Here is a 23,650-nt window from a genome sequence, read left to right as displayed (position 1 = left end):
GATGGGTCTGTCACAGATGGATCATCTGCTGTAGGTTGTGTGGATACCGTCGACGAATGTCACCATCGCAGCCACTCTCAGTCACCGTACTTCCGCCTCTGCCAATGAGCTGGCTGCACTGCGGAGGCGGGCGCTTGCATATATCAAAGATCAGAGACCTGACTCTTGGGTGATATTCTCCGACTCATGAGCCGTACTGTAGTCCCTAAAATCACCACGTACGCAAGATGAACTAGTCCTGGACATCAGGCGCCTAGGCAATAATGCTCATGAGCTACACCACGATGTAGTACTGCAGCGGCTACCAGCATACTACGGCATAGAAGGGAATGTTCGTGCTGAGACCGCTGCCAGAGCTGCACATGACACGGCATCTGAGAAAATCGACATTCCTTTTTTAAGGAAAGATGCAGCGACTATGGTATCTGCGTTCGCGCGGAATCTACAGCGAACAATATTGTGCGATGCAAATAACCAGTACGGACCGCAGCACAGAATAGACCCGACGTGTAACTTTTATATGCCAGAGGGACTAACCAGACAAGACGAAACGTGCATTCATCGGCTGAGACTCGACGTTGCCTATACGAAATACTTCAAGCACAAAATCAGGCAGTCAGACTCACCCAAGTGCACGACATGTAATACTCGGGAAGGCTTAAAGCACGTACTCTGCCACTGTTCCCGCTACGACGAGATTCTGAAGGCAGAACTTAATTTGCAACGCGGCTCGAGCTTGGAACTGCGGCACCTTCTCGGGCCGTGGCAAGACAGCGATTTCGCGATGCGCAACACCAAAGCGCTGTTGGTGTTCTTGAGGAACACTGGACTACACCAAAATTTGTGACTGACTCTTTTGTGTATGTGACATTATGCGCATGTGACTGAACGTACCATGTGTGTGTATGTGATTTATTGTATATACCACAGCATCACCCGACACCCGGAGTAGCAAGCCAGGCGACAAACAAGGCTAACCTCTCTGGGATTTTCATTAAAGATTATTATCTCTCTCTCTCTCACGAAGGGTGTAGTCCAGGAGGCTGACGACGTGGGAATCTGAGTTTGTACTCTCCGTGTACATTGTGCCGTGAGAGTTGGCGAACTGCTTTCGTTCAGACTCCACGAAAGGGTGTCGACATTTGTTTTATGATGGCGACAGCCTTAGATGCCTCATCCAACACTCTATTCCACAACGCAACACTTTCGTATGTTGTTCTTGGAAGGTGCGCATACTGATCAGCGTGATCTTGACTACGTCGGCTTCCTTCAGTACTTTAATGACAAATTTTACCAGCGCAAAAAGACAGAACACCTATGGATCGAGACAGACACACAGCGCTGAAATCGCAACAGATTTATTGCTTTGAACGCAAGGATTTTTTATGGCGAACATCAAAGCAACGGAAAAGATTACTAGAAATGAAGCGAAGAAAAAGCTTCGTGACAACAGATTGTCGAAAAGGACGTTCAAGCAAAGGTGACAGCGCAGGTAAAAAATCCTGAAAACATTACGCACGCCCCCGATATACAAAACGAAACTACAGGATGTATAAATAAACCTAAGACCGACCGAGAACCACGATAAAACCAAACAAGCCTTGGCAGTTGCACGAGACAGAGATAAAAACGGGTAAAAAGAGCAATTGAAAAGGCATGCGCTGTAGGTAGTGTACTTCTTGGAGAGGGACAGTGAAGGCGTGCTGACACATCTTTCACCAAGCGTCTGAATTTCGACGGCCTCTAAAATTTCTCTAACAATTTGCTCGCCGTGCCTGGCTATGACAGTGCATCCTCCCAAATTGCGGGGAGCAGCCACAAGCACGGCAGTGCATTGCTAGATGACTGAACGCGACCGCTGACAGGTTCTGCTGATGCTCTCTAAGACACCTACCCATTTATCCGACGTAATACCTGCCGGATGACAGTGGCGGGGAGTACACGACTTCTTCACACGGCACAAAGGGATGGCGGTACTTTGTTCCGCATTTGTCCCTTTCCCCAGGGAGAGCGTTCACTGCTCTGAACAACTTGGAGAGCTTCTCAGGGGCTCAAAATGCCATCCTGATATTGTAACGCCGTGCGATATTTTTCAAGTTGCGTGACAACCTATGCATGTATGGCACCACCACGAATCTTTTTCTTAGAACAGGCACCTGATACTGAACTCTGTCGGCTTTTTTCATGCCTCGGAGCATGCATTCCGCAGCGGCTAATAGCACGTGTGAAGCGTATCCTGCCAAAGCCAGGCGCTCCGTTTGCTTCTGAAAACTTGAATCAATGCAGTGCGTGCACGACTTACGCAAAGCATTTGTGTAACAAGCCCTCACCAATGCCCTCTTTACAAGCTTAGAGTGCGCGCAGTCAAATCGGAGCAAAGGGCTTCCCTGGGCGCAGTTCATACGACCAGCAGACATGTTCAGGTTTCAACCTTAGGTCTAAAAATGGGTGCACGACTCTTGTGGCACTTCACACGTCACAAGTGGCGCTATAGATTCATGAAAAATGGTCAGCAAATCATTAGGCTCTGTTTAAAATCCTAAATAATATGTATGCATTAAAAGTAGGTAATCATCTACGAACCTAAATACCCTTGCGACTTGAGACTTGAGACTCCCGTAGCCGCTTATGCAACACCCTGTCAAGGCTGGCTACATATAAGTCACATAGGACAGGCGCTACTGACGACCCTATACGTACACCTGTCCGGTGCAAATAAAGATTCCCTGCACAGTTTGAGAAAGTAGACCTCAACTAAAGCTCCAGCAGTTCCAGAAAACCAGCAGTAGAAGCACTCGATAAATTCTGAAAGGATAATGCGCCACAGCTATCAATGCTGCTTCCAATGCAATTGAGCACTTTTTCATGGGACAGTGAGTAATAAAGGTTTTTAGCATCGAATGAACAAGCCAGATATCCCTCGAGTAGTATTTCCAAATCCTTTGGGGGATCTTGTTTTTTTGATTTTTGTCACACAGTGATCATAGCCAGTTTATCTGGGACGCGTTGTAATCTGCATTTCTTAACACTCTCACGGCCTCTGCGGAAGCTTGAAGAGCGTGTTGCTGCTCCTCCGGGGATCCTCTGCCAGTCCACATCATGATGTCTGCGTGTATAGCATGGCGAATCTCGGTTACCACGTCCAGAATGTCAGGGAGCTTCAGCATTGCCAGTTTACAGATATCCGATGACGTAAAGGCGCCTCCTGAGGGTATAATTTCTTTCTTTGTTCCGAGCTGTCCCAGCCAAACCATTTCCATGCGACCATTGAGAGATTATCGCACACAGATGTAGGTGCGTCTGCCACACTGCGTACCACAGATTTCGTAGAATTGACTCGTGAGAGACGTTGTCGAAAGCTCCCTCAGGCGCTGGTAGGGTGCCCGTTATATTCGGCGTGATGTCTAAAATGTCCTCCTTGAGCTGCAGGAGTACGTGATGCGCCGAGAGATGAGCACGGAAAACGTACATGGTCGTTGGCCGGAACTCTAACAATTTTTGGGTGTTAACGTTCCAAAACCACCATATGATTATGAGAGACGCCGTAGTGGATCGTTCCCGAAATTTCGACCACCTGGGGTTTATAACGTTCGGCCAGAATTCTTCTCTATGTACTTGTTGAGTGAGTTCAGGACAACGTGCTCTAAACGCTTGCCTAGGCAAGGCAATAGCGAGATGGGACGAAGAGTCAAATTGCTACGGCCTTTGTAGTTAGTGTTTAGGGTTATATCTGAGTGTTTCCACTCTGGAGGCACTTCTGCGATGTTCCGTACTCGGTAGGATCTCCGCTGTCTATTTTTCATCTAAGACGCCCAGGATTTTCTTCGTGTCCTTGTCCCTTCCTGGAGTGGTATTTCTGGTTAGACCGAATTTTCTCCGAGTGGCCCGGACATTTTGATGGGCTAGTCCATCTGCTCATTCTACTCGCCTCCGTATTCGCCGCGCGCCGTGAAAGCGGGGACCGTGTCTGCGATGTATTTCTTCCGTAACTCTTCGAGAACGTCGTCCTTCGTGCCGGGGTGGTAGAGAATATGCTTTTGGATCTGTTGCCCCGTGGCCACTTCGCTCATGCTCTAGCCTATCGTGTGTCTTGAGCATCGCCACGTTTTTCGGGTGTTAAGCGTTTCCTGCAAGCTGTCTCAGGTGCGGTTGCAATTCTGCCTGCAGAGTTCCGTTGCATATGCTTCTGCTTCTTTTGTGAAATTTGCTATGGGGATTCTCAATGTGCGGTTACATTTATACCTCTTTCATGTTAGGTGGCTGCGTCGCACCACCCATAAATGTTGAAGATGGCGGTCAACAACCGGCGTCCTCGTAGTTACTTTGGCCTGGTGTGGGATTCCAAAGTATTGAGCATGCTCAAGGCCAAGCTTTCGAGGGAATCTATGCTTTCCTGCCCCGCATACCTTTAATCGCGAAATTTGGTCCAGTATTCACTCTGCCCGGTAGACTTTTTTTAGCTTGGGTTTAATGCTTAGTTTCTAATGTGTAGTGGTCATTTACCGATGATTCGTCCAACATATTTTCTTTAATTGTCGACCAAGGTTCTGGGAAGATGAAGATCTACCGTACTTATACATTGAAGCTGTATTTGGTGTTATTTTTCGCTTGCATGAATGCATTTGTCAAATTTACAGTTGTACGTACAAAGCACCGAGTCAGAACAGACGCCTGGCACAGAAAAAAAAACTGCCACTGAAATTTTATAAAATGTGCTTCCATGGTAACACACAGTAAAAGAATGTTTGCAGCTTATGTTGATCGCACATTGAAACACCTCATGATCTTAACCTCAACTCTCACGAGCGATATGCTCGGCAAAGAAAAAAAATGTTAAAGATGGAAGTAAGAAGGCCATGTTTGCAGCACTTGTATCTCGACAATTAGGACAGGCATGACTAGACAAAACCGAATTTCATGGCAGAAATTGCTAATTACTCTTCACTGAGGGAACAGTATGGACGTCTTAACTGTGATTTCACAATACACACAAATGCAGTCGCTTTGGGTTTGTCCAGAAAGATACTTAGCACAACTACATCCAAACAGCGAAGCGAACAGCAAACAGTGGGAAGGATTTCCAGAATTATTCAGCATTGCACCATTCAAAAGTATTCGGACGATGAACTCCCTTCCCGTAATTTACAAAAGGCAGTCAACGTTGTTGGGGAATTTCGTTCAGCTGCTTTTCACGATAAAAATGCCTACTTATGACAAGCCTGCTTTTAATCAACTTTGTAGTTTACGAAGGAACAGAAGTATAATTGTTTGCTCTGCACTGCTTGCTCACGACTTGTAAAAGTGGACATTTAGGATTGATTTATGCACTCCTAATTCCCTGCCACAACAGGCACGTGTGCGTATCATAAGGGGAATTAAAGCAAATCTATGAAAAAAGCAGTCGCACAAATAATGTAAACATTCAGCACTCATGTCCTCTGACCTTCGAGCATTTGTTGCCCAACAAAAACCGCCGCGGAAACTGGAATGATGGATAAGGCGATTACGTGTTTTTCTTTCTGCGCGGATGACTTCTTACAAATCTTGCCATAAAACAGGGCAGTTGGTTCTTGATACAGCACTAAGTGATCTAGATTTTCTTTTTGCCTTCTTAGGCTTTCTCCCTTTTATGCATGCGCTGATGTTTCTTTTTAAGTGATGACAATGTAAGCCAAGATTGACACCATATTTATAAGTTTTACGGCCTCTCGCATTTTTGCTTGCGTTCATGCTTTCGAAGATATCTGAGCTGCGTGAAGGATTTATTGCACATCGCGCACTTGAATTGCTTATCGCCTTTATGAGTAAGTCTGTAAGACGATGTGAAAGGACATAATCCTTCCGTGCAAACGATCTGCCGCATATGTCGCATCGATAGGGCTTCTCGCCCGTGTGCGTGCGGTGATGCCTCGTGAGTAGACTCCTGTACGCAAATGATTTTAGGCATAGCTTGCAACGATATCGCTTGTTCGCTGCATGGGTGTGAAGATGTATTTCGAGATAATATTTCCATAAAAACAATTTGCCACATATATCGCACCTATGGGGCTTTTCGCCTGTATGCGTGCGGTGATGCTGCGCGAGAGCAGACATGCATGCAAATGATGAAGGACATAAGTTGCAACAATACGGCTCGTTCCCTGTATGCGTACGGAGATGTGTCACGAGATTACGTTTCACACTATACGATTTGCGGCATTTGACGCAATGAAAGCGTTTTTCTCCGGTATGTGCACGGAGATGTACCACGAGGTGATCTTTCCGTTTAAACGATTTGGGACATTTGACGCAATGAAAGGGCTTCTCGTCGGAATGTGTACGGAGATGATGTACGAGGCTATATTTGCGTTTAAACGATGTTTCACACATTTCGCATATGTATGGGCGTTCCCCTGATGCCTTCACGCCGCGGTCGACGTCATCGTAGGCATCGTTGATATCGTTGCGTTGTGCCCTTTGCGTGGAGCCAGTAGCATTCCTGCGTGTAATCGGACAATGGAACGTTATAAGGTATATTAATTGCTTTTATGCAAGGAGACCAAGAAGTTGTGTAAATAGAGACCTTGGCGAACAGAATATAGCTTTTATGGGAAGCCTGTTTGCCTAATATCAGTCCTAAGATAAGGCATTTCTAATTACGAGAATCGGGCTCTGGTTCAGCAGCAATAAAACATTGGAACATTTAATGCACAAACGATAAACACAGAGGAAGAAAAAGACATCTTCTGACCACATGTATACAAAAGATATAGTGAAGGAGTAGACAAGACAGACAGACAGACAGACAGACAGACAGACAGACAGACAGACAGACAAGACAGACAAGACAGACAAGACACGCTGAAAGTGGCTTTGGTTCGCTAAGAAATGCTTCGCATGAAAAATAAAATAATCGACACCGTAATTTTGACGAAAATATTTGTTAAAGGGGCACCGTAACACTTTTTGAGCACGGTCAGAAAACGCTGCCGATCGGTAGTCGAGGCCCGTGAGAACGCTCGAGCCAAACGTTATAGCACAGCAGACGGTCTGGATTCATCGTCGGAAACAGCGCGAGCACACGGGACTAGAAAGACAGACAGGACTTTGCGCTGACTAACAACATGAGCGTTTGTTTCGTGCGAACACATATATACGCTTCCTTGGAAATAGATAAACAAGAAAGGATGAGGGAAAGGGGAAGCCCTACGCCTGCGCCGTGACTAGTGCATGAAAAAGCAAACATTATTCACGGAGCTAATTAATCTCCTTGTTGGTTAGTGCGATAGACGGTGCGCTTACACATGATGGCCCAATGGAACGAATCGTGAACGCTTCATATATTTCCCGGGCGTGGCAGTCACGATATCTGCGTAAGATACGCGTCTGTTCGAAACTCAGAGTGCAACCGCGCTCGGCACAGTGGATTGCCAGATTGCTTCCAGTCTTGTCCTTGAGATTGTTCTTGTGCTCTCGCAGCCGATCATTAACGCAACGCCCTGTTTGCCCAACGTAGCGGCCACCGCAGAACGTTGGTATCTCATAGACGACCTCAGTCTTGCAGGGCACAAACCGCGTCGCATGTTGCTTCTTGCAAATGGAAGGATTTGGGCGAGGGGCTTCACTTTTTTGCACAGTGATCCTAGTTTGATTGGCGCCGAGAACAGCACCCTTACGCTGGCACGTGCAGCAGCCTTCTTGATTTTTTGCGAAACACCGTGCAGATAGGGTATGACCGCCACACTTGCCCTGTCGTCTACAGCCCGAGGCTTCGTCGGCTTACGGTGCTCCTTCAGGATGACTTCGGCCAACCCTGACAGGAATTGGTCAGAGAAGCCAGCCTTCTTCAACCTGCGCACTTGATTGGCAAAGCTTGAGGCGATTTGATGCTGACATGACCTAACAAGAGCATTCTTCATAGCGGAGAGCGCGATAGCCCCTTTGACAAGCTTAGAATAAAGAGATAAAAATGGAAGCAAGTCTTTCTTTGAACGAGGTGAATACTCCCAACACGTGTGCTCTGCACTAAACATCATCTTGAGGTCCAGGAAGCGTAGTTGACCGTCCTCAGGAAGCTCCCTCGTAAACGAAAGTCCAGGAAAGTTAGCACCAAAGCACTCTAAGATCTCGTCAACCATGATGCGGCTCTCTGCCGAGTTCTCACGATAAAAAATCAAGAAGTAACATGCGAAGCAACATGCGACGCGGCTTTTGCCCTGCAAGACGGAGGTCGTCTATGAGATACCAACGTCCTGCGGTGGCCGCTCCGTTGGGCAAACAGGGCGTTGCGTTATTGATCGGCTGCGAGAGCACAAGAACAATCTCAAGGACAAGACTGGAAGCAATCTGGCAATCCACTGTGCCGAGTGCGGTTGCACTCCGAGTTTCGAACAGACGCGTATCTTACGCAGATATCGTGACTGCCACGCCCGGGAAATATATGAAGCGTTCACGATTCATTCCATTGGGCCATCATGTGTAAGCGCACCGTCTATCGCACTAACCAACAAGGAGATTAAGTAGCTCCGTGAATAATGTTTGCTTTTTCATGCACTAGTCACGGCGCAGGGCTTCCCCTTTCCCTCATCCTTTCTTGTTTACCTATTTCCAAGGAAGCGTATATATGTGTTCGCACGAAATAAACGCTCATGTTGTTAGTCAGCGCAAAGTCCTGGGTCTTTCTAGTCCCGTGTGCTCGCGCTGTTTCCGACGATGAAGCCATGCCAACAAGCTCAAGTTGACACCCTCCTAAAGACGTTCTGGAGTTTGCAGTTCTCAAAGTAAGTAACAAATTGCTCCGTCTTCTCTCTACAAGTGATGCAATATGCCCACATTTCTGCGCCACATACCCACGTACACGCCGGTTGAGTGATTTAAGCATCCTGAGCTGCGCAGTTACCGTGGACGCCGCGGAATGCCGCGGCGTCCACTTAAAGTAAGCCGCGCGTTCGAAGATAAACAAGAAAAGAAAGTGCTCAAGGTCATGACGCGCGCTGACGAAGGGACGCATCTTCCTGACCCCTTGTGATTCCGCTCCCCGTGTAGCTTTCAGCGCGCTCGCTGGCACGGAAGGAGAAAGAAAGCTCTTGAAGCGTGCGACAAATACCTGCAAGTCCACTCGTACTTAATGGATTCTAAAAATTGTAGCCGCAAGTGAGTCGTGAAGCATGTGCGCTAATAGGGAAACTATGTCATTATAACTCAGAAACGTATTGCAAGGCTCCTTTAAAGAGGAAATTGACAAAATTACGCAGCATTGATCGGAAAACTATTTGATTCATTTTCTAGAACATGCGGATTACGCACGAATGCGAGGCCCCTTCGCTATGGTCGATGTGATCGGCATGGTACGTGAAAAAATTGGGGGACGCTTAAGCTTCGCCTTTAAGAGTTGAACGCGATAGCAATATCCTGCCCCTAGTGCGCACTTCGAACACTACGAGTGTTTAACAGAATGTGCGCAATAAGGTGTGTGCCTTATGCAATGGGTAGCATGCTTTAAACCAGGAGCAATTATGCGCGAGAACCTTTTTCGAAGCTGCGATGCACCCACTACGTGGTCTTAAGGGAATACGCGCAGTAATGTGTGTGCCTTTTGTAAAGGGTGGCTGTCTTTAAACCAAGAAGTCATTATTATATTGACGTGGTGTGACGTCCGATGGTAATGTACACAGGCGTCCACTGTTAAAGGGAACATCGGAGCGTGTGGCGGCAGCTCGGCGCCACCGCCGGCCTTCGGCCGCAACGAGATTCGCGCAGACGCAGTGAGCACCGTGCCCGGTGCGCTTTCGTTGCGTCAGCGGTTCGCTTCGCGACGATTTGCAGCGCGGAAGCAGACGGCAGCAGATGACGAAAGAGCACGACTCACAGCGCACACTGCGCCTGCACAAAACTCGTTGCAGCCTCTGGCCGGCGGTGGCGCAGAGCTGCCGCCACACGCTCCGATGTTCCCTTTAACAGTGGACGCCTGTGTACGCTTGTACCACGCAATATTACTGCCATATTACATCTCGTACTGTGACACCTGTGTGCAGGACGCGTATTTTTGGGAAGCATCAAAGTTACTTTCAGTGCAGCTCCAAGCAGAGGCGTCGCTGTGTGGTAGAACACCCGCTTGCCACGCCGACGGCCTGGGTTCGATTCCCACTCGGACCCAACATTTTTATTATTTATTTTATTTGCAGCTTTTTCGATTTTTCGGTCACGGACAAGATGATGATTTTTCGCTCACAACCAACGGTGCCGACGCCGACGGCGGAATTTCTGCGATACGAGCTCTTTAACGCTATCGCGTTAATATACTTATGGCGCTGGCGGTCGTAGCAGCCGCAAGAGTGACACACACTCGCAGCTCTGGGAGGGCTGCAGATGTACTGCGCACGTCGTTGTGGAACGTTCGGAAGGAGCCGACGTAAGCAATGACACATGACCTGATGTCGGATGTCTCATGATGCGGAAGTGCCGTGCGCTGTTGGGAAGAATAGGTTATCGGCATAGGTTCCAAATTGGAACAATCGTAGGCGTGGGCCCGGGAGGCCGGGGGTACGGGGGGCAGGCCGCCAACCCCCTAATCATCTAATGGGTGGGGGGGGGGCGGAAAATCTACCCCATACTTTTATTCAGTTGGACCTGTCCCGTCACTGTTTAAGAGCAGGGTTATGGCCACGCAGGCCTTTCATAAGGCTCCTGATGTTGCATTCCAGGAGCACGGACAGCCAGGGACCACAGGCAGGCCATTGTAAGAAGCCCACCTGCGCCTCATTTTCATTTTTACATCCACTGTGAAGTATATTGTCTTTTGGACTCGACCAAAGGGGACGATGGAGGAGGCGCTGCTATGAAACTTTGGCCACACTAATGGGGAACCCTGCGAACGCCTATGGTAACACAAATTAAGTGCTGAATAAGGGCCGACAATACAGAATTTGACAAGGTTGAAATATTTACTAATGTCCAGAGCAGTTTACTTATAGCAGCAGTAGAACCATTCTTTCGGAATAGTTGGGAGACCATGTCATGTCCCCATTCACATGCAGTGGTCAGCAGCGAGCCCTTACTGCGAAAATAAAGCTTATCGGTTAGTGGCCCGGTGTTTCGCGCAAGATTGGCATGTTGCAAGTGAAGGCCACAGCGCTGCGTATTATGACGTTCGCTGGGCAGCCTTTTTGTCATCTCCTGCACTGTTCGAGCGTGCCAAGCACCCGTTGCTATGAAATGAACTTTGCTTTCATTACATTGTCTGTGTCGTGGAAGCCGCACCCCCGTCTCTGTACGTTGTTTAATATCCAGGCGTTATCATCATTGTCAAGCCAGTGCAGTGCATCGACGCCAGTAAACATTCACGCAGCGCAAAATTGTGCCTCTCATTGTCAACGCCAGCGGTTACTATGTAACGGCAATTCACTGAGTGAATTGTGTGTGCCCTTATAATGGCGATATCGGTCAGTTTGCTTCGGGTGGGCACTGCACCGACCCATGCGTAGGCTGGCCTAGCACATACCACAGGCCTAGCACACACGACTGTACGCTCGTCATTGTGAAGCTCGACTCACTTGAACGGAGTGCTGCAAGTGCTGGTGCCTTTGATAAGGGTGCTTATCAGTGGCGCCCCTGACAAGCCACGCCTGCAAGAGCCCCTGCACCCTTGCCAACTATAGCTTAGATGCGCGGCCGCACTGGCTGCAGTGCAGCTCAGAGTCGCGAAGCTGTAGTGTTCCTGTACTCTTAATCAGGTCTTGCGTAAAATGCTAGCTATGTCCAGAAGACTAGATCCTTCGGCCTAGTGTTCGGCACTATGCTCAGGGCCTGCTGATTGCGTGTTTAGGCAAGGGGAGGATTTGGAAGGACACCGCGAAGCTTCACGCTCGTTCGTTCACTCTGGAGAGTGAACGAGCTTGTACCGTCCCAGACCCGATCACAGGGGGTGCTCAATTCCTATATAGCTGTCTGGATAAGGCCGACAAATGGTGAATGCCTAGAAATATACACTCAAGGGTTTAAATGCACTTTGCACTCGAATATATTAACTGAGGGTTATCGCATGTAATCATCCTGTTCACTGCTCGAGTCCTCACCTCTCCCATTCTTAATACTGTATTTTTCAATATATTTCTTTTATTACTAATACCTGCAGCCTTAAAAGAGAAAAATTACTAATACTAATGAGATTGTTAAAGTGTTCCTGAATTAGTAATCGTTGAATGACATCAGTGTCGGACTTTCCTCACTAATCGATTTTCGCAAGAATGTCTTGAATCCGTCAAGAACGAAGGGATTCACATGAATTTGTCACACGCTGTAAAAGACTCCTGACGACAAAGTTACAAACTCGAGATGTTTGTGTTTGATTGCCCTGTACTCCTGACTGACGATTATTGGCGAACGTTGCTTTTCAGCAATTTTAATTTTGCTGTTAAAGTAAGTGTGACTGCTAATATGAACTGTCAGCACTTCTCGGCAGCGCCACTAGTATGACACAGTCGGGGACCCCGCGTGACATTGAACGTGTAAAGCGAGGATTGTCGACGTCACAGACAAGAAAAATGCACACGATCAGATGGCAAATAAAAAGTTGAACAAAACAATTACACCATTTCCCGCTAAAGAGGACCATGAGGCGATGCGAAGCCGGAGCACTTGCACGATCGCGTTCCGTTGGCGTTCGTTGGGCATGCTACCGACCTCGCGTCGTGGAACGCGAAGAGGAACACTACGCGCGTCGTGTCTTCCCTCTAGCCTGGCCGGTAATTCTCACAGGGCGAGCGGGGAACGCGGTCTACAGGCGCGCGAGAGGGGAGCAGCGTAGGAGAGGAGAGAGAGAGAGAGGGGGGGGGGGGGGGACGCGTACGCGCCGGCGCTCATCGCGGCGCTGCGCAGGAGAGAATTTCGGCATGTCGAGCCCGCATTTCAGAGGCGTCAACCGAAGCAAGCGCTGGACTGAACGCGGGCAGCGCTCTACCACTTAAAGGAGAGGAGACTAGAGGAGGAGAGTAGCGCATGCGCCGCGAGAGCAGAAGCGAGAACGCAGGAGAAGCGCAAGCAGGTACTGTTAGAGAAGTGGAGAGTGTAACGCGCATCTGTTGGAGAGAGGGAAGGAGGAGAGTTGCGCATGCGTAGTGTGAGTGCGGACTAGCACGCCGCGGCACATAACCCCGAGCAAGAGAGGCCTTCGCATCTAAAAAGTTTCATCAATGGGGGTCGAACCCACGACATCTCGGTCCGCGAAAACAGATGCCGGGCACGCTATCCACTGCGCCACAGTAACACAGGGTGGAGACCGTGACAAACGCGCCTTTTATATCTCACTTTCATGTCGCTCGGTTGGCGGGGTGGTGTCGCCTTCTGGGAGCGGTAAAGTGATGTACAGTGAAACCTCGGTGATACGAATCTCACGGGACCACCAAAATATTCGTATCATCCGAAATTTGTATCACCAGAAAGTATGGGAAATTAGCATGTGACAAAAGAAAGCTGGCGTAAATTTTCATTTATTATTCTTCAGGGCCGCAGCAACGTTAGGAAGAACCCTGAATTATTGTCAGTTAAGTTTTTAGATGTGGGCAATCATATGAGCACTCGTAAATATACGGCCCGTACGCGCGTATTTAATTAATGAGCCAGGTGCGTTGTGACCCGCGACAGCAGTAGCCTCTTCCAAATTTTAGTATGCTTTTTCATGATAACGGAGTACTGCAGCGAAAGTAACGAAAGAAGCGCTTTGACGCGATGGATCAAGGCCACAAAATTACAGAACCGCGGTCCTGTGTTATGATTTTGTTATCGCGGAGGTGTAGGGGATGTTTTTGGGAGATTTACGGCCGTGCCCGCACAAGTGCGACATCAATGGTCGCGCATGTTGACGTTGTGAGGCCTGACTCCTTCGCCAAGACCGTCCTCGCCTTCTTTCGCGCCTCGTCCACCTTTCATAGGATGTCTGATGCACGAGGCAGGCTCGTGTAAACACAGTACAACGACCGCAGCCCGCGTCTACGCGTTGGAATAAAAAAGCACGGCGTTAATATCCTCTAATCTAAACGCGAAGGCACACGGAGGCACATAAAAGCCTCAAAGATTCGCGCACACAATCTCGGAGGCCGTGACGCGTCTGAAGGTTTATTCTGACCGTAAGAAAAGTGTGTCTTACACAGTGATTCTGACGATTTGGCGGTGCGGCGCGTATGCCCCCACTTGGATTCCCGCGCTCGCATGTGCTTGGCGCGTCTTCCGCGACAGCACGGACATCACCGTACCTGGGCGGTAGCGTACGTTCGTATCAAACGTCGCTGGGTGAAAATCAGCTCGCAACAACCGTACTTCATTACATTGCAGGCCAATGTGCCTTGGCCGGGACCAACGAAAAATTCGTATCAGCCCGAAATTCGTATAAGCTGTGATCGTATCACCGAGGTTTCACTGTATTGCATTATGGCCGTGGCTTCCGCGATTAGCTCCTGCAATGCGTCGTTGCTAGGCGTCCGTCCCATTCGGCGCATTTCCAATAGAAGTGCAATTTTGTCAGTACTGCGAGGTGGCGATTTTAGCCCGAGCCTCAGCGCCGCTCATAGCATGCATCCATATTAAAAAGAGCTCTGGGACGCCCGCCTGATTCGCCTCACTGTAACACCGCCATCCCCGCTTACGCTCGCCCCGAGAAAAACGCGACCGGGCTACAGGGTAGACACGACGCGCCTTTAGTTTTCCTCTAGTTCCGTCGTGGTGTTCAGTAACTCTCTAATATGCGGCGGGATGGCGACCTTAGCTTGTTTTCCGAGTCTAATCAGCGACGCTCTTCTGGCTGTCACACCGCTTCCTCTGATTACGCTCTCACTGTTGACTGCTGCTGCTACAACAAAGCTTTGTTTAATCATTGATCATGGACCTTAGTCGTCCTCACAGAGATGTGCCGCCAAGCGTTATCGTGGGTACATCCACGTTAAAAGGTGGTATAGCTGCCAAACACCAATATTATTTGTGCAAGTTCTCTTATATCAATTTACAGCAAACATTCAACTACTTCTGTAAAGACACGTCTTACTTTCGTGTTATACCGATTCCTATGACAGAGGGATGAACCATGTTTTTCTTTCCTTTTCTTAGAGGGAACTCTGCTTGGCAGGCGGGTGTGTCGCATGTTTCGAAGAACGCGTCTAGTTCTTCACATACCCACGTTGTATAATTTTTCCTGGCACGCAAGGCACAGGTTAAAAAAGTGCGTTCTCAACGAACCAAAGCTTAAGCGTACGTCGTCTCCTGGCTCCACCGAGGGGGGTCGGTAGCTTCTGAGAATTTCAGGCGGGCGGTTTCGAAGTGATGCCAAAATTTGTCATAATGGACGACGCTAGGTTAATTACACGATACATTAGAGTATTTACGATCCAGTTTCGGAATTATCAGGCACAAAGTCATGATCAAATCAAAGCATAAAGTCAGAAACGAAAATTTGGCTGTCAGGGGTCCTTTAAGCGCTCACTGTTCTCTCGTCCCGACGAGCGCGCTGGAAGCTACTGAATAAGGAAAGGCACGAAGAAGTTAACTCAGCGCGCTTCAAGATCTTGAGCGGGCGTGTTGAAACGCGATCCCTCTTGCCCGTTGCGATTTGTGCGCGCGCTAGTGTGGCTACTGTAATTTTAGCACACTGCAGAGCACAGCACCGGCACGTTGCCGGACCCTGTTTCAAGTAGCGCATCTACTTTGACACAGAAATAACGCTGCGGTCGTTATTTCCGTCGGCTATTGGCCAGTAGGATGCTATCTGCTGTGTGATGCCAAACAGCAGGTGCCTGCCGTCCTGAAGAGAGGGAGCATATGACTGTGCATGGAAAGAGGGCGTCTGAAAAAATCCGGCAGATCTCATGCACTGTGGGAATCGATGTAATGCGAAGCAGCGAGAAAAGAGCTGCATACACCGCTTTGTTTATTTTTGAGACAAATGAAATCATTCATGCCATTGCATCTAGTTCACCATATATCGCAGGTTTGCCATGCACGCGTGCATGCACAATGTGGTATATACCATGCCAATGAAACGTATATTGTGATATATACACTGCATGACCGGTCATTTATGTTCATCACGCACTCGTGTCATGCCATACCAATTTTGGTATATATCCAGTTATCTAAACGGCCGTAAGCGCACCATAACAGTGTCATGTAAATCATACCGTACATGACATGCGTAACATAATTCGCATGCTAGGACCTGTCATTTATGTTCGTCATACAGTCACATCGCACAATACCAATTTTGGTGTATATCAAACGAGCGAAGTGACCGCGAGTCCACCATGAGCGTGGCATGTAAATCATGCCATACATGACATGCATGTCATGGTTTTCATGTTACCACCTGTCATTTATGTTCGTCATACATTCACGTCACGTAATACCAATTTTGGTGTATATCAAGCTAGCGAAACGGCCGCGATCGGACAATGAGCGTGGAATGTAAATCATGCCGTAAATGATATGCATATCATAATTTTCAAGTTACCACCTGTCATATATGTTTGTCATACAGTCACGTTGCGCAATACCAGTTTTGGTGTATATCAAGCGAGCGAAACGGCCGCGAGCGCATCATGAGCGTGGCATGTAAATCATGTCGCACATGACTTGCCTGTCACGATTTTTATGTTACCACCTCTCATTTACGTTCGCCATACAGGAGCGTCGCGGAATACCAATTTTGGCGTATATCAAGCTAGTGAAACGTCCGCGAATGCACCATGAGCGTGGCATGTAAATCATGACATGCATGTCATGGTTTTCATGTTACCACCTGTTATTCATGTTCTTGATACAGTCACGTTGCGCAATACCAGTTTTGGTGTATATCAAGCGAGCGAAACGGCCGCGAGCGCATCATGAGCGTGGCATGTAAATCATGTCGTACATGACACGCATGTCATGATTTTCATGTTACCACCTCTAATTTACGTTCGTCATACAGTCGCGTCGTGCAATACCAATTTTGGTGTATATGAAGCCCGCGAAACGGCCGCGAATGCACCATGAGCGTGGCACGTAAATCATGACATACATGACATGCATATCATGATTTTCATGTTACCACCTGTTATTCATGTTCTTCATACAGTCACATTGCGCAATACCAATTTTGGTGCATATCAACCTAGCGAAACGGCCGCGAGTGCGTCACGGGCGTGGCATCATGACGCACTCGCGGCCTTGCCGCACATGACATGCGTGTCATGATTTGCACGTTAGGACCTGTCATTATGTTCGCCATGAACTCTTGTCACGTCATACCAGTTTTGGTACATGTGAAATTAACGGAATGGCTGCAAGAGCCCCAAGGCCATGGAATGTAAATCATGCTGTTCATGACATGCATGTCATGATTTTCATGTTATGACCTGTCATTTATGTTCGTAATACGGTCATGTTATTCCATACCAATTTTGGTATACATCCGATTAACGAAACGGCCAGGAGAGCAGAAAGTCGTAGGCAGCTAGATAGATACGCTCAAACTCGCAGAAGTTCGCTAAGAAATGCTTCGCATTTAAGAGTGCCAACTTAGCACCAACGCGTCTAAACTCTCCTTGCTGAGCCCGATTGAAATGTGTGGCTCACCTGTTAACAGTGGCTGCTTTCCGCAAGATGTGTTATATCACCAAGACGTAGGGGTGGTTCAGGACTCTTTTCAGCAAAAACAGAACACTTACAAGGCATTTTAATGCGGGAGCTACACTGGCCGAGGTTGAGCAGTTTCTAGTGACTCCTCGAGAGCCGTGCTGCGCATGCGCGAGGAGTAGTGACATCACACGGCGCACAGCTGGCGCTCAGGAGCCGCCGCCGCGCGCGTCTCGCCGGTCTGCGCCATCGTTATACTGAGTCTCGAGGAAAAGCTCCCCATAGACACATTCATTGAAACCTATAACTGCATGGGTTCCGCCATGACGGAACAAAACGAACGTTGCCAGATCCTGAGACGCTCGCTATATTTGACGGTAGTGATTAGTTTTAATCTAGCGACCTAAGCCTCTGCTGTGTTTTGATGCGTGAAGCCGTTTGTTAGTGCAACGTTTGTTAGCTGCCCCGATTGATAACGGTTAAAATTTCCACCTGTTTGTGCATGCTTTTTACTCGTCACGCCCAACCAACACTACATAACGAATAGTTTATCTGCAAGGGTCACTCGACGGATTTGCAGCTCGAAGCAAAGAGCGTAGGCCGTGTTCGCGCGGTGCTTCGACATTCACATGCACATTCTTTTTCAGCTAATTGCTGCCGTACTTCAGCGCAGAGAGCCATGAAGCAGAAAAATGTTGATTGCAGGATGCGGCGGCGAATGTGAGTTTGACGTCACCCGAAAGCTCCAATCAAAACTAAAGTTGCACGACACACGAAGCTTTATCGCCGTTAAAACACTAAAAAAAAACTGCGGTTGCGCCTACTTGGTACATAACTTTCAGTGCTTGTCTCATCTCTTCATTGCCGTCCGTCCTGGTTTGCACTGAAGTTTTCAGCTTGAAAGAAAGAAGGCTGTCACATGAAGTCGAGTTCTTGGTACGTGGCGACAGAAAACGCACACAATGGGACACTATGACAACTACGAGATACACGACATAAACGGAGTTTCAGGGGCTTTAACACGACGCGCAAACCGGCGCAATCGACCGCGAGTGCACTCTCGAATATTGTTGATATGGTGGCGCCATCTAGTAAACCAGCCTGCAAACACTCCTTTCCGCGCACAGTAAATTGCATAAATAGCCGTTGTATTCTTTCATAAAAGCATTCAAAATAAACGCAAAACACAAACAGACATGATTTCTGTGCCAATTCCAACACTGCACATAATTCTGGGAATGTGGCGTTTACCTCGCACCGTTTCCCATGGGTGATGCGGCCACCACACCCGCGTGTCTTGTATGGGGAACTGCGTCGCAGGGCACTGGAAGAGGCCAACCTGTTGTCATTTCGGCCGTATGCCTACGTTCTGAAAACAAACACTGATTTTTCTCCATGTGGCAAGGGTTCGCGAGGCTATAACATTGACTGCAAAGAAACGGCAAAACGCGGAAGGTTTATAAGGAAGTTGTTGACCTATATAAGGGAAGCCGACGGAACCCCCGTCACCCTGAAATGCACCGCTCCTAAAGCCCGCATTCAGTGTTGTCAGAAACCACAAATCGAGCTCTGCGCAGAAATGGAGCACGGTTTACTGGAGTTCGTGCAACACTGTACTTTCAGTATTATCTACATATTGGCGTGCTTTGTATAAAGTTGCGGTGTCAGTTTTTATATTTCTGACGCAGTTTCATGCCGTAATTTTCTTGTGCCGAAATGTTTCATAGACCTTGCTAAGAATTGCATAAATTTTTATAGGATGGTTATTGCTGAAGCTGACAACGACATCAAACATTGTGTGTGGGTTGTTATCAAAACGCATATAAAAAAAGTGCGTTAAGAGCACCTGCCTATCGCAGTTTTCCTTCGTCTGATGAAGTTTTGTAACCATGTCCAGGAATTCGGGATATCGACAACTAGCGCCATCCTGTAAACGTTTATTGTATTGCAACGCTTCAATATACTAAATCACTTCCTCCGTATAATCTGGGAGTCATCATCTCACAGTGCGAGACGTTTTGCTTTATTCCCATAATCTTCCTGGGTTCGAGAACTACTTTCATGTGCTATGTGAAACTTCATAGGAGAGAATTAAAAAATATATATATAAAAACAATACGCCCTCACCTGCTTTAACCACTGAAGTGACCCAATCTCGATGATTCAATCTTCGTACCTGTGAAGTTTGGCTGATGTTGGCGAAGTTTCTGAGGTTCGACGGAAACTTTTGTAAAAAGGTGCATTGCAGCGAAACCACCCTATAGGGGCGCATGCGTTTCAGAGTGTTTTCGGTTGCCCCAAAACACGTGAAAATGTCGGAGGTTTTACACAAATTTGTTTTTTTTTTGAAGCTGCTCAAGATGTGGAGGGTATGAATACTGTGCAGGTCTTCAGTTGATAATTTGCAATGAGAAATCCTATGTTAATTAGAGCAGACCAAATGCGAGAATAGCTCCTCGTAATTCAAAGCAAGTAAGAATTAACAAGAGACATTGATACGCATGCGAATCTTCCTCTATTGAGTATAAGTATTCAAAAGCACTAACGAATTTAACAATTTATTTAAAACTTAATGGTGAAAGCTATCAGTACAATAGGACATGTATAACATATATATATATATATATATATATATATATATATAGTCAAGTAGATCCTCCGTGAGAAGTCACAACGTTGTTTATTTCGACGTTTCAGCCAGAGTCTGGCCTTCATCAGGAAGGCCAGACTCTGATGAAGGCCAGACTCTGGCTGAAACGTCGAAATAAACAACGTTGTGACTTCTCACGGAGGATCTACTTGACTACTTGCAACGCTACGGCCACTCCACCACCATGCCTGCCTATATATATATATATATATATATATATATATATATATATATATATATATATAGTATTGCAACGTGCACCATTGGTATTAGATGGCTATCGCATGTAACTAGCAGTAGCTACTGTTATAGCTAATTACTAAAGAAGGTATAAAAGATACGGTAATTGTATTCTGGAATTATTAATACTTACACTTAGTGTTAAATAGGAGAGGGGTAAATAAGAATCAACTAATCGGAGGATCGCGTTGCAATGTATCACATGGAAGTGGAGACGAAGAGGATGGAAGATATAATAATCTTAAGTTGCTAATTCGTGATTAGGGGTATTTTCGCTTAATTAATATGGATGATTAACACAATTAACAATGACCCGCAAGAATTCACAATGACTGAGGTTTACTCGGCAACATCATGCACATTTGCACCCTGACGACATGTCATCACTTCTAATAATGAAATCACCAATTTTAAGCTCAAAACAGAAGGCCTTCTGTATAGAAGGATACGTACATGAAATATACAGGGTACTCAATATACGAAATTACGTTCAGAGATAGATAATAACACGCAATTATCTTTAGTGGTAGTGATCGATAATTAGTAATCAGGGATGATTTTGGGGGAAAATTTGTGGAACCGAGTGATTAAAGGGGTCAAATGAAATTTTATGCAAGAGAAACATATGTTACAGTTTATTAGTGATCGTTGTAGGCAATTATGAAGTGTGGGTAGATGATCAATAAATTAATAGGACGATATCGTAGAGGAGGCTGCATACATTTAGAATGTATTGCTAATTGGCAATTAGGGGATCTGCAGCACAATTAAAATTTATTCTTACAGCAGAGCTGTTACGCCCGCCCTTTGTGCGACTCTCGATGCAGACAAACGATCATCATCATGCCGGCGCGCTCAGCATAGCTGTGCCTAGTTAAGCCAAGTGAAACGTAGCCAATCCTAATTAAGCCAAGTTGTGATTCTGGTGTGCGTAGCCATGCCGCGCTCGGCAAGATGTGCCGAGCAAATCCTAATTAAGGCTAAATAGTACTGAGCCTAATTATTTTATTATGATAATTAGCTAATTAGGCATAGATTGACTTCGAATACAAGCTAGTCGAGAGCGAGCTTCGAATGTGCGAGTTCATATAATTAAGCTAATTCAGTTATAATTAATCACAATTAAGACTAGTCTGACTTGGGATGCAAGATAATCGAGACCAAGTCTCCTATGTGCCATTTAAACCTAATAAGCTATTGCATGTCGGTGAGCTAGTTGGTTTGGTAGCATTGTAACGGAACAACGCGTGAATACAGGGTCGGAAGGGGCACACACACGAGCGCTGTGTGGGCCCTTTCCGTCCTTGTCTTCTCGCTCTGTTTTTCCGTTCCAATGCTATTAAGCTAATTGTTTTAATTAATCTGCTTAAGGTAATTAACCTACCTGGTGTTGCGATTGCCAAGCGATACCCAATCGAACCCGATCGACACCTAGTCTATACTCGTGATTTACAATGTGATCCGGTGAACACTTCGTGCACCGACGTGTGAATGCACGTGGCCACACTTGGCTGGTCAAGCCAGGACCAGCCAAGTGTCGACTAGCTCCCCTCTAGCCCAGTTTTGCGCGACCCAGTGCAAGCTGCGCCAATTTTTAAAATTAGGTTGGCCCAGCAGAATTCACAGTAAGAATAACTTACTAATGTTAATCTACATTCGCGCTTTGCATGCAGTGCATTACTAATGAATGGCGACAATGAATTCAACATATTTTAAATGCAGGGGTGAAAGCTGTCAGTGTAGGACGTAATTTAGATAGCTGTATCTCAATCTATGTAGTTATAGTACGATGGAGGGAAATAATAGAATATCCTTAATTATTCGCAGCGATAATTAGCAGCCTTAATTATTCGCAGCGATAAATCACAATTTAAAGGATACTGCGTTGAAAACAGCGCGAAAACTGCAAGAAATCTACACAAGCGCTGGCACATTGATGAATTATGCAAAGCACTGGGTGCGAAAGAGCCTGATGTAAGAGAAACAAATTGCAGAAGACTATGTTGAAGGGCCAGTTGCTACATGTTGCTGCTTTGAAAACAGCGCGAAAACGGCACGAATGCTAAGAAAACAAAAGAAAAGCGCCTTGTGTTGTTTGTTCCTTACCCTTCGTCCCGTTTTCGCGCTGCTTTCAACGCAGCAACAGGTGCCAACTGGCCCTTCAAGACACCCTTCTGCAATTTAAAGGAGTAATTAATTGCAGATATATAATAAAAATTAATTGAGGGATATGAGTGCAAAGCATCAGACGATATCGTAAAGAGAAAGAGTGAATGCATTGGCAGATTCTTGCTAATAAACCTTTTTCGAGCAATCCCAGAACGCCCCGCGGGAGCGTGAAGCGCTGTGGGAAAAGTGTGTACATCGAGCGAGCCAGCTGTTCGGTAGCCTGCTGCTCGTTGGCGCCGTGGGAGCACGAAACGAAAAGAACACGTTGAATATTCTTAGAACATAAAACACTTGACATATTCGAACGCATCTGCATGTATCTCTACGCATGAAATGTGAAAGGAATAACGCAGTCAGTGCAGATATTGCCGACCGTATGTATGCATATCGGACGTAGCACTAAACGGCATGTGCGTTACCGCGTGCCGATGCCGTCAAGACGTTCTGTTATCAATATGAGCCGGACACCGAATTAATGTTTAGTGTACGAATACTTTAATGCACTGATGTAAATGTGATGTACTGAATCGCCATAGACACCTTTCCGTCTGAGCATTTGGTGTCATGAACACTTTTGCGCTTGCTCGCTGCGTTTAGCCGCTATGCCCTATTTAAAAGGTAATTTCAGAGTTTCAGCTCGTCTTGCTCTCGACTATACATATCTGCGGTATACATTCACCTGCTAGCCAACAAGCGCAAGCGCAACCAGCGTTTCTAAAATGCGACAACTGGAGTTAGTATCAACGAAGGGCGATAAAAGCTTATCGTTTGTTACATATATGATGCGAGCGACCACACGCGGTCTAATCAATGTATACTTTATTTTAGTAAACGCCGACTATACTCTCTCGAGTACTCTTTAAATATCAGAACTTCACCTTGAACTCGTCTACAGTGTCGATGGACGTTAATTGATTCCAAATGAATCCGCGAATTGCATAGACCGCTCAAGCTTCATCTAGGAACTCGAGTTGTATTGTTTAATTTATGCTGCAGGGCCAGGGGACACGGCCC

At 46.8% G+C, this 23,650-nt stretch overlaps 1 protein-coding gene across 1 annotated transcript in view; it reads right to left on the bottom strand.

The window, feature by feature from the left end:
- The window catches only part of LOC119406575 (zinc finger protein 271-like), a 70,581-nt gene that overhangs the window by 23,153 nt on the left and 23,778 nt on the right, over positions 1 to 23,650 (bottom strand). Inside the window, exons 3-4 of the mRNA XM_049411449.1 lie at positions 6,247 to 6,478; positions 3,317 to 3,423 (exon numbers count right to left, since the gene is read on the bottom strand). Of these exons, the coding sequence (XP_049267406.1) occupies positions 3,317 to 3,423; positions 6,247 to 6,478 (339 nt within the window). The remainder of the gene's footprint in view (positions 1 to 3,316; positions 3,424 to 6,246; positions 6,479 to 23,650) is intronic.

The sequence above is a fragment of the Rhipicephalus sanguineus genome, chromosome 1, assembly GCF_013339695.2.
Source record: "Rhipicephalus sanguineus isolate Rsan-2018 chromosome 1, BIME_Rsan_1.4, whole genome shotgun sequence".
In the NCBI taxonomy this organism is placed as follows: domain Eukaryota; kingdom Metazoa; phylum Arthropoda; class Arachnida; order Ixodida; family Ixodidae; genus Rhipicephalus; species Rhipicephalus sanguineus.
Note: the sequence above shows the minus strand (reverse complement) of the source record. Positions and strands in the feature narration are given on the sequence as shown.